Source organism: Fringilla coelebs (genome assembly GCF_963513975.1).
Source record: "Fringilla coelebs genome assembly, chromosome: 3".
Lineage (NCBI taxonomy): Eukaryota > Metazoa > Chordata > Aves > Passeriformes > Fringillidae > Fringilla > Fringilla coelebs.
The window spans coordinates 77147182-77163195 of record NC_140030.1 but is presented as its reverse complement, the minus strand read 5'-3'; the positions used below and the strand labels follow the sequence as shown (position 1 = coordinate 77163195).

At 36.1% G+C, this 16014-nt stretch overlaps 1 protein-coding gene across 1 annotated transcript in view; it reads right to left on the bottom strand.

Moving 5' to 3' along the window:
* PRKN (parkin RBR E3 ubiquitin protein ligase) overlaps window positions 1–16014 on the bottom strand; it is a 679650-nt gene that overhangs the window by 542588 nt on the left and 121048 nt on the right. The window contains exon 2 of the mRNA XM_084202932.1: window positions 13759–13922. Coding sequence (XP_084059058.1) covers window positions 13759–13922 — 164 coding nt within the window. The remainder of the gene's footprint in view (window positions 1–13758; window positions 13923–16014) is intronic.

The following is a 16014-nucleotide window of genomic DNA, read 5'->3' as shown; positions in this document are numbered from 1 at the left end:
ATTGTATATGTATTTTGCAACAGGACATCATATTACTATAGCTGTTGCAGTTATCCTGATGGTTTAATATGCCCTTCAAAGGCTTCCTGAAGTCTGCATGTTCTTCATATTTCCTCTTGTCTATATGAATTGAGAAAAAAGTCACCCAACACTTCCAACACAGGCAGCAGTAAAATAAATAGTGTGAATTATGTAGGTTTTCTGCCAAGATGAAGGTGAGACAATATTTGTTTGAAATCAATAAGTTCAATGAACTAGTAGCTAAGTGAACAGAAACACATCACATGCTGAAAATGAAGACAAAGTAGTATGAGTACTGAAGAGTGCCTTTGCGTGGAGGGTGGTTGGATTATGAAACAAACTACTGAGGCCAGCAATTTAGCTGATGTTCATTAGTTTAGGAAAGAATTAGCAACAAACATTCAGCAACAAATTATATACTTGTTTGCTTATAACAGAGGCATATAAATCTCATTTATAGTTCATAAATTTCAGTATTTTCTGAACTAGTCTTTTCTCAGCATTTACCAAGTCTTGGTTCTTATGCATTAGAGATTTGCAGCAAAATATGCTAAAATAGTATTAGCCTGCAATACCCTGAAATTGGCTAAAAATACACATTTACATCCAGAAACTGTCAATTAATTGAGTCTTATTTGGGAAAAAAAAAAAGGATGTTTCAAGCTAAATTAGCATACATTTTTGTCAGCTCAATTCTATTTAAAGCTATTGAAAGTTCATTAAATTAAAATTTATTTTGGATTTTATGGTTGTAGTTAGGAAGGAAAATCTACTACTGTCAGCTATTACCTCTCATTGCAAGACAACCACGCTATCAAAAAAAACCCAAAAACCAGAAGGGGTAAATTGGCTATGCTTTGAGGTTTCCTCCTCCTGCACATCTAGCAACAATTATCTCCATAAGATGTATCTCTTAGAGGTTCCAAGGGTTTCCAGAGCATGGAAGGGAGATGCCACTGTGACATGATGACTTTCTGCTGCTATTTTGGTATGACAGAAGCATGAACTGCCTCATGTCTCAGGTGTTAAGCACTTTCAATTCCAGATATTCCTAAATAATTCTCTGTCTGAATACACTTATTGTGAACAATTGCTCTTTTCTGTTAAAATCATATTTCAAAGAAACAGTTGAGCAAATATAGCTGCTTCCAGATTAATTCCACATTACTTTTGCCTGTAAAATACAGAGATTGTGTTCATTTGGTGCTCAGTTACGTGACAAACCCTAGAAAAAGCCAGGGTATTATATTCTACAGCTTGATTCCATGTCTTCTCTTGAAAACTGTTAGCAATTGAAAACCAGCGTAAAATGAAAGGATGGGGAAATGATTGCTTCCAATCTAAAGCAATGCAACTCCTACCTAATGGCTTCAGGTTGTTTCTGTTCATCTAGAATTTGAACACCATTAGTTTCTGAAGCATGAAAAGAAATTGAAACAGCTAGGCTTTCTATTATCAGAACCTGTAATATATAAAAAGCTTTTAGAACCAGAATATTTTAAACAAATATCAAGCAATCACAGAATTGTTGGAAAGAACCTTTGGGGACCTAGTCCAACTCCACTGCCAAGGCAGAGTAACCTTATGGGCATCCTAATGTACGTGTTCATCATTAACATATGCCTTTGCTTTCCAGTTCTGTTGTTTCCAAACCAGCTGCTGAAAATTAACTGGGAGCAAGCTTTATGCATTAACCAGCCACATATTGCATAACAAAATGCACATCTTCCCAGTGAACTGAAAGGAAGACTGCTCTAGGCAGGAGGGGAGAATGTAGCAGCACAGCTCTTCTGCACTCCGTGCAAAATGGGAACATTCCTTTACGTGCAGCATTTGACCTTTCTTACGTAAAAGTGAATAAATTGAGGAAGATGCAAAGCATAGAAGTAACAAAAACATCAAAGCCCAGAAGTTTAAATGGAAGTTTGATAAAAAGGATTGCAAGTTTGACTCATACATTTTCAGCCCCGGGATAGAAAGTCTGCAAAAAGCTGGTCTGTGAGACCTCAGATCATCAACCTGAACTCTGCATTGGAGAAAATCTTGACTACAGCAAACTCAATTGAAAACAACAACAAACAAACAAACAAACAAGAAGTTTGAATAAGAAGTGAATGAAGTAGAGTGTGTAGGAAGAGCACTTCTAACAGAGTCAGTGTACCTTGACTACATAGGAAGAACTGAAAAGGACCTCTCACATAGTCTGCATAAGGGTAGACTTAAATTCGAAAGCAGCAATATTGGCAGGCCACACTGTAGCACACTTGGAGTCAAAGCAGCAGGTTGTAGCACCTCGTTCAGCTCAAAATAAGCAGTCCACATTCCAGAATGAGGGGCGGCAAATTAATTAATGCATTCCAATAAAATCAAATCACATGGATATAAATTACTAATACAACGAAAAATGGTCAAAAAATAATTAGTATGAAAACATTTCTATGAGAAATATGAGTGAATGTCACAAGTTTTTTCTGACTCTTGCAGGAAGCTTCCAGCCTAACATAGCCAAATAAGTCATGTTGTCTTTAAATAACATTTTCCTCAATAAAATGGAAAGAAAAAACAACAAAAAGTTACAGAACTATGAGAATTACTGAGGCATAAGGGCATTAAAAAGCATATTTCAGCTTCCTTCCTGTAATGTAATGAAGTCAGGACATGACATACAATTTTTCAGCAACAGGACCTCTCATGCTGTCCCCAGTATGTGTCTTTTAAAAAGGCATTGGCATGCTGACAATTTCAAAAGGGACCAAACAAACCTACCTCAAAGAGATTTCAAAGTGGGCAATGGCAAAACAAGCCTCCAAAGCAAACCTCATCCTTCTTTCACTTTAGGAAGGTGATTTCCTTCTCAAATATTCTTTTTTTTTTGACTCTAACGCAACTTCTCTTATGCTAGCAGCACTAAAAACTCTGGTGTTGACTAATAGTTTCCAGTACAGCGCAACTTTACAACAGCAGATAGTGGCCAAATCAGGGAGCTGTTGTATATCCTGCAGGGTTGTTACAGTTCTTTGTGGCTAGAAAAATTTGATTTTTAGTTTTAAGTATAAATACACAATACATCACACTAAATTACATTACAATGGAAGCAGCATGTCTCTAATGCAGTGAAAAAACAGAACATATGCAAGTTTCCATAAATGTGAACAAAATGAACTCTCTCTCTGGTTTTATATTTCATTTATTTATTGATAGAAATTTTTTCAATATTTACTATAGGCCACTGGGGCCTTGCAAAGCCAATCCTTCTTTTTAATAGGAAAATAACATTTCTGAGAGATTTGAATTATGTCAGGAGATAAGTAATTCAAAAACTGCTTTTTGACTGACACATAGACACCCAGAGATGCGAGGAGATTAAATCCTGTGGCTACTTGAGGCATGAATCCGTTCTGTGTCAATCTTCCTCCATTTGTTTCTGGAGAATGACACTGAGCATTGCTCACGAGTCAGAAATGCATCAATCCTTCAGAGAAACAGGAGAGAGAGCTTTCATTTGCATTCACTTAAATAGATGAGATCAGCAATGAATTCCATCGGAAATGAACACTTCTGGGGATGCTGTTTTTATTACCTCTGCAGTGATAAAGGATGGCATTTACAGAATGGTCCTCTGAAGAGCAAGTGCACAAATCATTGCAAGACTACAGTGTAGGTACTAACACTGTTATGTGCTACTGCACCCAGTTTCTCCACTCTTCTGAAATCAGAATTCATAGCTCTAATTCATAATTAGGCTAAATGCTTACTTGGCTGAACAGTGCTTATATGGCCAACATTTGTGGTTGAAAATACCAAAAAAATCAACAGCTACTGGTTCAACCTCCTCTAAGCTTGTTTGCTCTAACGCACTTAGAATTGCAGGCACTTCAGCCCTACATAATTCCTCAGCTGTCTTGATGGATTATAGGATAAAAATTTCCAGTATCTGCCTTCAATAAAAATGGTAATAAACATTAAGTATGCTGAGCAAGTTTAATATTTTTTTTTAACTTATTGTTGTAAGCAATGCATTCACTACATAGCTCAAGTCAGGTAAATGAGCTGGAGTAGTTCCTAAATTGGTTTCCTGGACAATAGACCTGCATGGATTACTGCTCTTCAATGTGGATTTTTATTTTAATCTCTTTAAAAACATACTGAATAAATTTCTAGTCTTTTTAATTTTTAAAAAATTATGATTTTGCAAGGTAAAAGTGTTCAATCTTATCTGATGATAGGCTTAAAGAATCACATGATTCTGATGACCACTAAGTGGGTCTACCACGTAATGTAGGCACACCTCTTTTAAAAGTGATAACATTTTCATCTCTGCTATTTTAGGTGTCAGACCTCAAATGCACTTTTTTATCCTTTACAAATAGCCTTACACTGAAAATTATATTAACACATTGAAAGTTTACCATTTGGTTTTGTTTGTTTGCTTTAGATATGGCCTTACCAGTGGTAGCTGTCAATTAATATATTTTTGCAATTCAATTCTTTGAGTTTCCATATTTTTGCAGTCATCTGTAGTCTATCTCACCCTTTATCTTATCTCTTGCTTTCCTCCCTGGTAGGACAAAGTACTCAGGTACTTCATGAGCCCTGCCAAATAATATTATTTTCTGTGGCTGCTCTTCTAATCACCACCACATTTAGTAAATACCATATAAAGAAGCATAATCTTCTTTGTCAAACTGTTTAGGTCTACCTGAAACATTTTTATCTGAAATTCCCACAATTCTTCTAGACTTCTGATAAGCAGCAGGGTATACATTTGTTCATGTATCCTTTCTTCCCTTTGTTACCACCACTGTGCTTTGTTGTTGCATAACTTACTCGCTTCCTTTACTTTTCATAACACAAAAAAATGATAAAATTATTTTTAGAAAACTAACAGATGTTTCCACTACTACTTGGTGACCAGAAACAAAAATTACATTAGTATTATAAAGCTAAACACTGTACATTCAGAAGAAAGGCACTGCAATTTTCACTGTTTAGGGGAAGAAGAAGAGATGGAGGATAGACGATGGAGATAGGAGAGGAAGAATAATTTTTTGAATGATATATATTTGATTGGTCACTTTAACTTATTTATTGCCATTTATGGTCTTTGAGACATTTTTACTACAAAATTCCGACAGTAGAAACATTAAGACACTTTAAAATTGGATTTTTCTTCCTTTCCTAAAGCTCTGACACTTTAAATTAGATGTGCTTAAACTGTATCACTAAACACACTCTTGCAAGATAAATAGTAAACAAAGAGCTAAAATTACCACCTAGGGTAATGAAAATAAGGCAGGAATAAAGGTTATATGATATTGGTTAAAGAGGTGAGCAGCTACTGTTTTCTTTCTTTAAACACACTTGCATACATTTTTTTGTTTTGTGCACACAATTTGCTGCATACCATGAAAGATACAAATGAATAGATTGCTATGTTAAAGATGGCAAGGTAGCACAGTAAAAATATTTTATAGGATAATTTGGGATGAGCTGCATAAGAAACAAATCATGAAGTCAGAGCTCTGGTATATCACGCATACCAAATACATGACAATAAAACTTTTATATGCTTCCATCGTACTATTTTATGTCAAATAGTTAATAGGGAAAAACTGTATTAGAAATGTTTTTACAGTTTAAAGATGTTTCATTGTTGGTATCTCTTTTTTGGTATTAATTCTACCATAAAACTAAAATATTTGGGTTGTTTTTATGTCTTTTCATGAGACGTGTAACCTCATCACCCAAAATCTGCTAACATTTACACAACTTTTTCAAAATTACCTAAAATAAGGTGGTGACCTTTGATACATTAGCACACAGATATCTTGGTATCATACAAAGAGATCAGGAAACAAGGAGGTCACCAGATGATACAAAAGCATATCACCCAACAAAAGACAGAAACCATGGGTAGAAGGAAATTTCCCCTCACTGGCAGATAGAGTAGATCCAAAAGGCAACTTTGTTTTGTCATTCTCTCCCCATTATTTCTTAGGCTGTGTAAGAAAGGACAAATTTCCCTAAGCTGGTTTAATGGGCAACAAATTTTGGGTGGAAATGGGATTTGAAAGTCCTGGAATTGATTGGTAAAAGCAGAAATGGAAGCAGGAAAAGTGGCCTGAATTGTGGGAAACTAATAGTAAGAAAAGCAATACAAGTGAAGAAAACACTGATCAATTCATTCAGGAACAACACTGAAAACTGGACTCCACAGGAATGGGAATCACTCCCATAAACTCTGTGGATGGATGGTATATCATGTCACGCTAGCTGAGAAGCTTCCCCAGGACAGTATGGATTTTATGTGCTTGTAAGAGAAAAATGGAGAGAGAAGAAAGGGGAAAGAATAAGTGAGAGGGAAAATGAAAGGGAGAGAAAATGAGAGGGAGAATAGTGGCTCATGGAAAATCAGTGGTATAATTTTGACTAAATCAAAGGAGCCAATGTTTTACCTGAGAAAAATGAAATAACAACCTGGTCTGTGTATGAGGAAAATTATTCATTTGAGGAACAGGTACTTTTGCTTCTTTATTTAGTCTAAATAAGGAGGCAAAATTGCATTGCTCTACTGCATTCCTTATTACAGACTTTTTTTTTTTTAAACACTTTACTTTTATTTCTTCAACAGGCTATTAGAGTGCATAAGAAAGCTTCTAGGAATTGTAAACGCATTGAGTGTTGCTCCAAGGACAGATAAGGAATTACATATGTACTTTGGCTTCAATAACTCCTAAAATTGTCTTCTTTCTCTTTGAGCCTGTACTGGTATAATTTTCCTTAGGATGACCAATTTTATTTATTTTAATTGGGCCTTTACTGTCATAATGCACCTCTGTTTTTTTTTTTTAATCCCATCACCCATAAAAGCCATGCCTCACAGGAATAATTCTGCGTCACCTAGAGTGCGGAGGTTCATCTGTGATAAAAACTGTAACCAGATATGAAACATTCAAGTTTCCCTCCAACATTTTCAACTATGATTAAAAGCTTGAAAAAGAAAATAGGGAAACACAAAATGGTTTATTAAATAGCTCACTGACCTTGATAAATACAAATATAAATGTACTGCAGATGACATTTCAGTGAATTACAGCTGTAAAGATTAAGATAAGTAAAACTATAACAAAAATTGCTGAGTATCAAAGAAATAATGGCAAGGAACTACATCCCACCTTTCCACTGTGGAGGTACATTTGTTATGCTACCTGCTACTTAAAAAAAATTTTCAACACCTTCCATTCTTCCTTTACAATTTTGTTTTCCTGAGACAACATTTTCATTGTTAAAGAAGAATTCACAGATAATCTGCCACAATTTCCCATTTCTTAATCCAGTAATTTCACTATGTAAAGCATTAATCCAATCGTAATTTTTGCTTCTTTTTTGAGACAATACAAATATTTGCAAATTCTTGTTCTATTTCAGTTCTGAATTATTAAGTACAGAGTCTCTAGCTATATTTCCTTACAAATGTAGTCTAGTAGAGCAATGAATACCATGTTTTTCCTTTGAGGGAAAGGAAGGAATAAGGCAGAAAATATCCCTACCATCCTTCACCCTCTGCTTATTCAACTACAGTTTTTGGTAATGATGTTCTGTATGCTAAACATTTTTTCACCAAAGCAATTTAGAAAGGTGATGAATGAAAGATGTGGGCTGACCTTTCTTTTACTGTCATGATTTAGAGACTCATAAAGGTTATTACTCACTGCCATCACTTTAACAACTTCTGCTTTTTAAAGTTTTTGCTTACACATTTTCGATCCTGCAACCTAAAGATGGATCCCAATGATAAAATGGACAGCATTATAACATATGAATTGAGTTATACTCATGAAAAGGGGAAAAGACTCAACAAATGTCTGCCTAATGCAAGTATGTAGGTGGAAAACAAAAGGCACATCTAATACTGGGGCAATTTTCAAGATAATTTTGTTCTGAAATGCTATATATGTCCTTAAAAGAACTAGAGTTTTTTGTCAGAGGAGTTTCTTATCAGCATAATATATTTCATGCAATCAGTATTGCAGTTTCTCTATAAGACCTACACAAAGCAACAGCTCATTCAAAAATATATTTCACAAAATTCACTTAATGGCCTCAATACAGTGAATTTCAACAGCCTAAGAGAAATTAATTTTAAGTAAAACTCATCTGGTTGCCTGAACCTGTTTGCACATAAAGAAAATAACAACAACCATCCATGGAATAAAAATTAATTCAATAGAATGACAACTTAAACTGTCAGCAAAGGGGAAAACAAAATAAAATCATATTTAGAAATTTGGAAATCAATCTAAAAGAGCAGCATAAGTCATACAGAAATATTATGAGTCAGTAAGACTCCTATATGAACACTGCCACCAGCCCCCCCTATTCCAGGCACCCTCAAACCAGACTCACCAGACAACAGAGAATTCCTCTAGGTACCAAAACCTAGATACATCTAGAAATTAAGATCACATTTTTACTGAGTGCACACTGAAGAAAGTTTGCAAAGAAAGCCCTGTCCCAGTTTAATCAATCATCAGCAGGCCAACAAAAACACATTAAGAAATGTCAGAAGAATCAAGAAGGACCCAGAAAATTTCAAGGCCATATTAGACGCTGTAGCCCTCAACACAAATGGCTCATTCACTTTTTGAAATTTTTAAACTACTTTAAAAGAATTTACCCCTCATTTAGATATAATTTAATATTTTTCACAGTCTTCTAAATCCAGGAAAAACTTAGCATAAAAATAATAGAACATAAGTGCATTTAAAAGCAGAACAGAACTACATTTCTGGGAATTAAGGTGTCGTCGATAAATGCAATTAGGTCTTGATCTGGCAGAACAATTAACGAGCAATGTATCCTCTCTTTTAATTTTACACAATTTTACAGGATGATCTTTTCATTATTCCATACCCACAACAACCTTCTGAAAGAATTCCTATTTTTGGGTCTATATTAATTAATTACTGCTACTCATTCAAAGTGAACTGTAATCAGCAGGGAGCTCTCAACATTCTTCAGAACATTGAAATATGTAAAATACTTTGGAAAGCAACAATATAGAAAATCTGGAGAGTCGAGTTAGCCCTTACTTAGTATCACGGTAAATATGGCTCTGTGGTACTTTCCACATGCATTGTGAGTGTGTAATACCATCAGGCCCAACACAAGTCTTGGAAACATTTAGTCAACACATCTCTTGTCTCAGTGAGCCTGCAGCTGTCAAAAGAACCACAGATGAACAGTCCTGCCACCCTCTCTTTTAGCCAAATCCACATTACCTGGCAACACAGACGTAGCATCTCTAGATATAACATACCTGAGTATAACTCAGCTTGCTTTTCCTGTTTTTAAGAAGTACAACATAAATCTCTTCCAGCTTTACAAGAAAAAAGAAGACCCACGGATCAATCAAATATTGACCAAAAATACTGATTTAAACACGCACATACATAAAATTATTTTTTCTCTTTGAATTTCACATATGATGATTGATTTAGTCAGTTTGTCTATGGGCAATTCTCTACAAACAGCATTTAAGTATGTAAATGTTGGCTCAACAGTATTCTGTAACTCACAAAATTGCTGAGTATCAAAGTTGGTTCTGAGAGGGATTTGGTATCCTATATATAAAACTGTAGCACAAAGCAGTAACTATGTAAAAAGACCCAAAATAATCTTAGTATTCAGTACTTTATAATTACATGTGGGGCTTTTTCCTGGTTAGGGACACATTTCACATTGTGTCACCTGGTTTCTTCTTTGAACCCTCATTAAAATGAAACAAGGCAATATAAGAACTGCTGGAAGCTCTATTTTACTGGGCTGTGCTTAGAGAGCAAGAAGGTTGCCATGCATTTATGTACACAAGGTCCTTCTTTGATGAAATGCAATATTCCATTGTAACAAGTACCTGTTCCTGTTAAAACACAGCACCATTTCTCTCCATCACTTCTCTTTTCCCTCTGCTGCAAAGATGATCACCTATGTTGCTACTGCAGTTGTGCCATTCCTTTTTACTCATTTTCAGTTGTGTTTATGAGCTCATAGTATTTAACAATAACTTCTAGTCATTCTTTGTTGTTTTTTTGAATTATTGCAAAAATTATTTTAGGCAAGCACCCGTATGGATGGATGCAAAGCCAAATTAATGTGAAATCTATGCTCCAAGCCTCAAGCCTATGCTGCAGTCAAATGCAAGCGAACACTGACTCAGAAGCTGTCTCAGGGGAGCACAGCTGTTAGCACAAAGCTAACAAGTCCTGCTACTTAACACATGCTTAGTCTTTTTCTGTTTCAAAAACCAGTATTTTCTAGCTTTACCTTATAGAGGAAACACTGTCAATAAGAAATGGCACAGAACTGGGAAACAAAACTTAATTCTATCTCTGTTTTGCTACTGACTGAGGACAAGCTAAGCTACTGATTCTCATCACATCATTTGTCTGCTTTATTCATTTACACTATAAGGTCTGCAAGGAAGGGAATCTCTCCTGCAAACTGTTTGCAAAGAACTCCATCACACAAGGGGACTCTGAGTTCTCCAAGAAAGAGGAAGTCTGTACTAATACAATACTACTGCTATTATCAGTAGTAACTTTTAAATTGCTTGCATTGAGCAAAATTGTTTATCAATACATACTACAGACTTTACTACCAGAAGCTCTGTTAACTAATTTTGCCATTCTCTGAGGCAATGACAAAACTATAAGAAGTCACCTCCTGTTAGAACACTGATATGCAGCTACCTCCTCTTTATTCTGTTGGTGACCCTGTTATAGTTCTATTCTTTTCATCCTAGGATTGCTACAGGAAGATCTTTCTACTATTCTTCCATACACATGACAATCTTTTGAAAGAGTTCCTATTTTTGGGTCTATATTAATTAATTATTCTACTCATTCCAAAGTGAACTGTCATCAGCAGGGAGCTCTTCATCATTCTTTGGAATTCTTAGCACACTTAAGTGACGCTGTTTGCTAGGCTTTTAGGAATCAGCTTATTGCTCTAATTCCTTCTTATGAGATTCAAATTTACAGGTCTCATTCTTCATCCAGTCATTACCAATCTTTGCTTACCATGGCTCTAATTTCACTACTTGTCCCTTAGTCACTAGCTCAGATACTGATCTCCCCTGTGTACAGTGGAATCAGTGTCTAATCTTCTTTTCTTTTTTCAGGGAAAAAACACATATCTGTGGTACCAAATTAAATGCCTCCACACATATTTCTATCCCTCCTACAATTTTTTTTTACTGCTGTTGTTGATATTAAATTACTTATTTAAGATCTTGACTTGGCACTTTCTTTCTAATAATAATTTCTCTTAAACATCTGTCTATTTCAGCTTCATTTATTTTTTACAAGTCTCAGCTACCAAGAACGACTTTTTTTCTTCTCTCCAAACAGGAAAACAAACACAGCTTTCACATTCTCAGTTATGTTTTGTATCAGCTGCCTGAGATTCTAAGGTAGCTGTCAAGCCAAATCTAGTTGTTCTGTGAGCTGTGAAACCAGTAAAATTCACTGTCCTGGAGTATTTCCTATATCTCTGCCCCATACTCCTGCAATTACTGCAGCTTTTCTCATGTCCTCTATAATCTCATTATCTGTAATACCATCAGTTCTTTTTCCTGACCTCTAGATTCTTCCACAATAGTTCAAAAGTAATTTACAAAAAACAAAAGGACAAAATTATTTTACTGGAAATTCTATGCTATTGTAAAATGAAATAATTTAAAGCATCAGCTGAATAGAATTTTTTTAATTTTGCATCCAAATCCACAGATCTAGAAAACAAGAGTTAGTTAATTTGCTCATATTTGATGTCAATTCTGAAACTACAGATGCAACATAAATGCCAGCAGTTAGTATTTCGCTAGCACATAAGTTTTCATTAGCTTCTGCAAAAAACCCAGACCACAGGAACCCAAACACCTCAAATACTCAACTCTTCTTCTTGTGTTGACAAATTTCCAAGATAAATAAATATACACAATTAAAAGAAAAAAAAAAAAGGAAACTCAGATGCATTCAAACATCTAGAATAAAAGTGAAGTTGATACTTGGTGATGATATTAATCAATGCAATATTTAAGAGACCTAAACACAGAAGTATGAATTGTACCATCTCAAACAGCTTTTGAATTTCCTGATTTAGCACCAAGAGTGTAAGCAATGAATCTAGATCCAGTTTACTAAATAATCGGAAGTCTTGACTAGACATGATAATTATGACAAAACAAGGAAATTACATCATCAGGAGGCTGGAACACCATTTTTAATTTACCCTAGCAACAGACTGTATGCTGTAGCCAACAACAAACTTGGTTTCAAGTGTCAAACTGGGCTGAAAATCTGTGTTTCATGCTGTCACAAAATGGCAGTAATACCAACATCTGCAGCTTGCCAGGAAAAGTGAAGTGGTTCAGAAGCTTCTGACAGAACAACTAATCTAGCAACTGGCAACTGACAGCCTCTACAATTCACATGACTTTCTTTTACTCTTACACTTTTATATATATGTTTTCACATGTATGTGGAGCACACTGCAGGTATGCATCAACACTATTCACAGCTGATGTGCTGGAGACTGGCAGCAATTCACATTTCTACACCTTCCTTTGTGTGCTGGAATTCCCTAAAGCCCTTTGCAAAGCAATAAATACCATACCCAAGGAGAAACAGTGATAGGTCATCAATACTGTAGTGACTTTCTGTACTCAGACTTTGCAGCCATTCTGAGTACAATAATATGTCTGAAATATGAGTACAATTTAATCTGAATAGTTGTACATGTGAGGGATCTTTTATGCAATCACCTGCACTACTGCAGGGTGTATCTGCAGCTGTTTGATTCCACTGTAGAAGGATGGAAATTTCATTAAATCAGTATTTGCACTATGGTGAAAGGCCAGCTAGGTTTCCCCAAGTTTCCCAATTGTCTTAAATGTGTGATTTTATGCTAAATCCTGGCTTTTAGAGTGAACTGCCAAATGCACACCCAGGGAATACAAAACTATTTATAAAAGCAGCTGCACTGGTAGCAGTAGCATAGAGCAACTTGCAGTGCTTCTTACTGCTCACTACAGATGAACACTCTCTGCATTCATTGAAGAGAACGGCTCGCTAACCTTCAGGAGCTGCAATTTAGATACCTACTCATAGCTGCTCTTCTGTGCTCCCTGCTCCTCTTTTAGCTTCACACATCTACGAGTTCAGTGGTTTGAAGAACACTTTTGTGGGCTTTCTGATCTGGAACCACCCCTCCAGCATCACACACCTGTGCAGGCACAACAGCACACGGTGCAGCAGCAGCCGTGTAGCTATCCTCCAGGGGTCACAATTGGGTTACAAATCCTATAAAATGTGATGACTGTGCAGCCTGATTTAGAGCAATTTATTCACATCCTTCTTCATTAAGATTCAAATGGAATAAGTAAGATAGAAATTGAACAGATACAGAAATTGTGCATGGCTTGCTTCTGTAGTCAGTAAACATTTATTCACTAGGCACAGCTCTCTCTCGTATTCTCTCTCCCTACCCTTCCTGCTTGCTGTTTTAATGCATAATTAAGAAGGTCAGAATTAATGAAGCAGTGTGGAGTAAAGTTCAAGGAATCCCCAGGCACTATTTATTTTATTAGATCTCAGGCATGAACATCAGATTGGCAGCATTAGAGGCAGAGGCAGTGTAGCTGGCAGCAGTCCAGGCAAGAAGCTACCAAGGAATTCTTACCTGCAGTGTCAAGTCATTGCTGAGCTCCCTCCCTGCAAAAATCACCCGCAGCTGGTCAGCTGGAACTCCCTGTCGCTGGGCAACTGCCTCCTTCAGCTGGAGGATGCTGGAATCTGAACCAACCTCCACGGGGAAGCCATGGCTGGAGTTGAACCTGACAAACACTGAACAAGAGCAAAATATGTTTTTAAGCAAGGATTTATCATGACATGTTTATTCTAGAATGACAGCAAGAGGCTTACTCTTCAATTACAGGAAGCATTTGCTATTTTCAGAGAAAAGCTATTAATACTCCTGTGGGGTATTTTAACCCCCCCCCCCCCCCAGAATAGTTAGTGACCAATACATTAAACCCATGTGCTTCCCTTGGCAGTATTAGAAATGACATAGAGCATTCAGAATCAAAAGAAACCCAGATACAGCTGTCCAAGTAGCTGCTGCCTGGCACAACAGATTTTAAGTGCAGTCCTAACCTTCACAGGCACAGGGCACATGCATTTTCTGTGTCCCTTCTGCACTTCCCCAACACATAAATAAATGCAGGAAACTGAGGTATCCTCTGGAGCCAAAATATATTAAGCAAGGGAAAACTATTCCTTGTTACAAGGCAAAGCACAGTCATACAGATTGGTTTCCCACAAATATAATGCTACAGAAGATAAAGATAAAGAGGAAAGCACACGCTAGAAGAAATCAGAACGACAGAATTCTGTATCTGGGAGTGTTGTATTACAGCACAGTCTTTTCAGAGTTCACTAAAATATCTGCAGTACATAACTCCTGTCAGCATCCACCTTCAGTGCAGAAAATCACTACTGCACCAGTCATCTCATTTTTAGAGCTGCAGCAACTGGTTTATACACCCAGAGAAGCCTGGCAAACCAACTCATAAGCTTCCTGCCATTCAGCTGGAAGAGCTGTTTTTCATAAGCCTGAATGTGCTTGTTGAGCCCTTGGTCGGGACTGCAAGACCTATGAAACAAGGAAAAAACCTCATTACATCATAACAGTCATAACCTCATAACAGTCACAGAGGTTCTATGTAGAGTAGACATGTTCTCAGTGGACTGCTTCGACCAATACCTTCACAGGCAGGAAGCAAAGGAATTAGCAAAACTCAATATAAAACAAAAAATCATTTATATCAATTATACCTGCCACCTAAACTACCTGGGTATTGATTGCAAGAACCAGTCTTTTTAAAGATTTATTTCCTATTCCCTCTACAATGCTTTAGCTGAAGATGTTACTCTTTTGCATTTTTCTTGACTGACAGCATGAGTTCAAAAGTACTTAGAGCGTTTAAAGAAATAACTATTTTTAAAACTAAAAATAGGAGTTTTATTAATTTTCCAATGTACAGTCTACCAGACAACTCCAAAGGTGTCAGATCCTTTAAGAACACGTTGTAAGTTGTGCAATTTCACATCTTCAATTCAGATCTAGCTTTAAGGGATAAGGCCATATTCCAATAAAATTATATGCAACATTTTAAGTTTTGTACTTGAAGATACCCTCATAAGGTACTAAAATTCAGTACTAAGATTTCACAATACAGTGTTAGGCAAGTGCCCTGCAGTGTGTTATGCAGCTTCCTGCAGTACATCTCGTTATGGGGTTTGATTTCTATTAAAGGGTGTTCTGGAGATAACTGTGCAAGTTGTATATTCAGACTGTTCAGAAGAATCAGGGGAATTTGAATTTTATTTTGATTCTGGCTTAGAGACCAAAAGAGGATGTAAATGACAAAAAGTAGTTACAGCCAATAGCAATTGAACATTTCCCATCTTTCCAGGAACGCACAATGCTCAACTGTCAATAAAATTATCCATGCCAATAGGAAATATATAGTTAAATCAATGGGGATTATACTTTCTTAGTATGCTACACTGTGACTATATATACATCTATATATATTTTAAGATATAGATATGCTTACATACGCACATAAAATGCATATATGTGTATCTCCAAAGAGCTCTTCCTGACAAATACATAACCCTCTTTCTCTTTAGTCTTGCAAATGCCAATGTTATTTGTTTTGGAAATTTAAAAAAAAAAAAAAGTCAGCTGATACAATGATCACAATTCAAATGTGGTGGTAAAAGGAAAATACTTGATAAAAGAAGTATAAAAACAGCACCATTTAAAATAATTGCACAGTGGTATTTACGTATTTATTTTTAAAGGCAGTATAAACCAAACACACTTACTGGAAGTGTAAGTCAAGTTTGACATCATGAATTGCAAATCCTT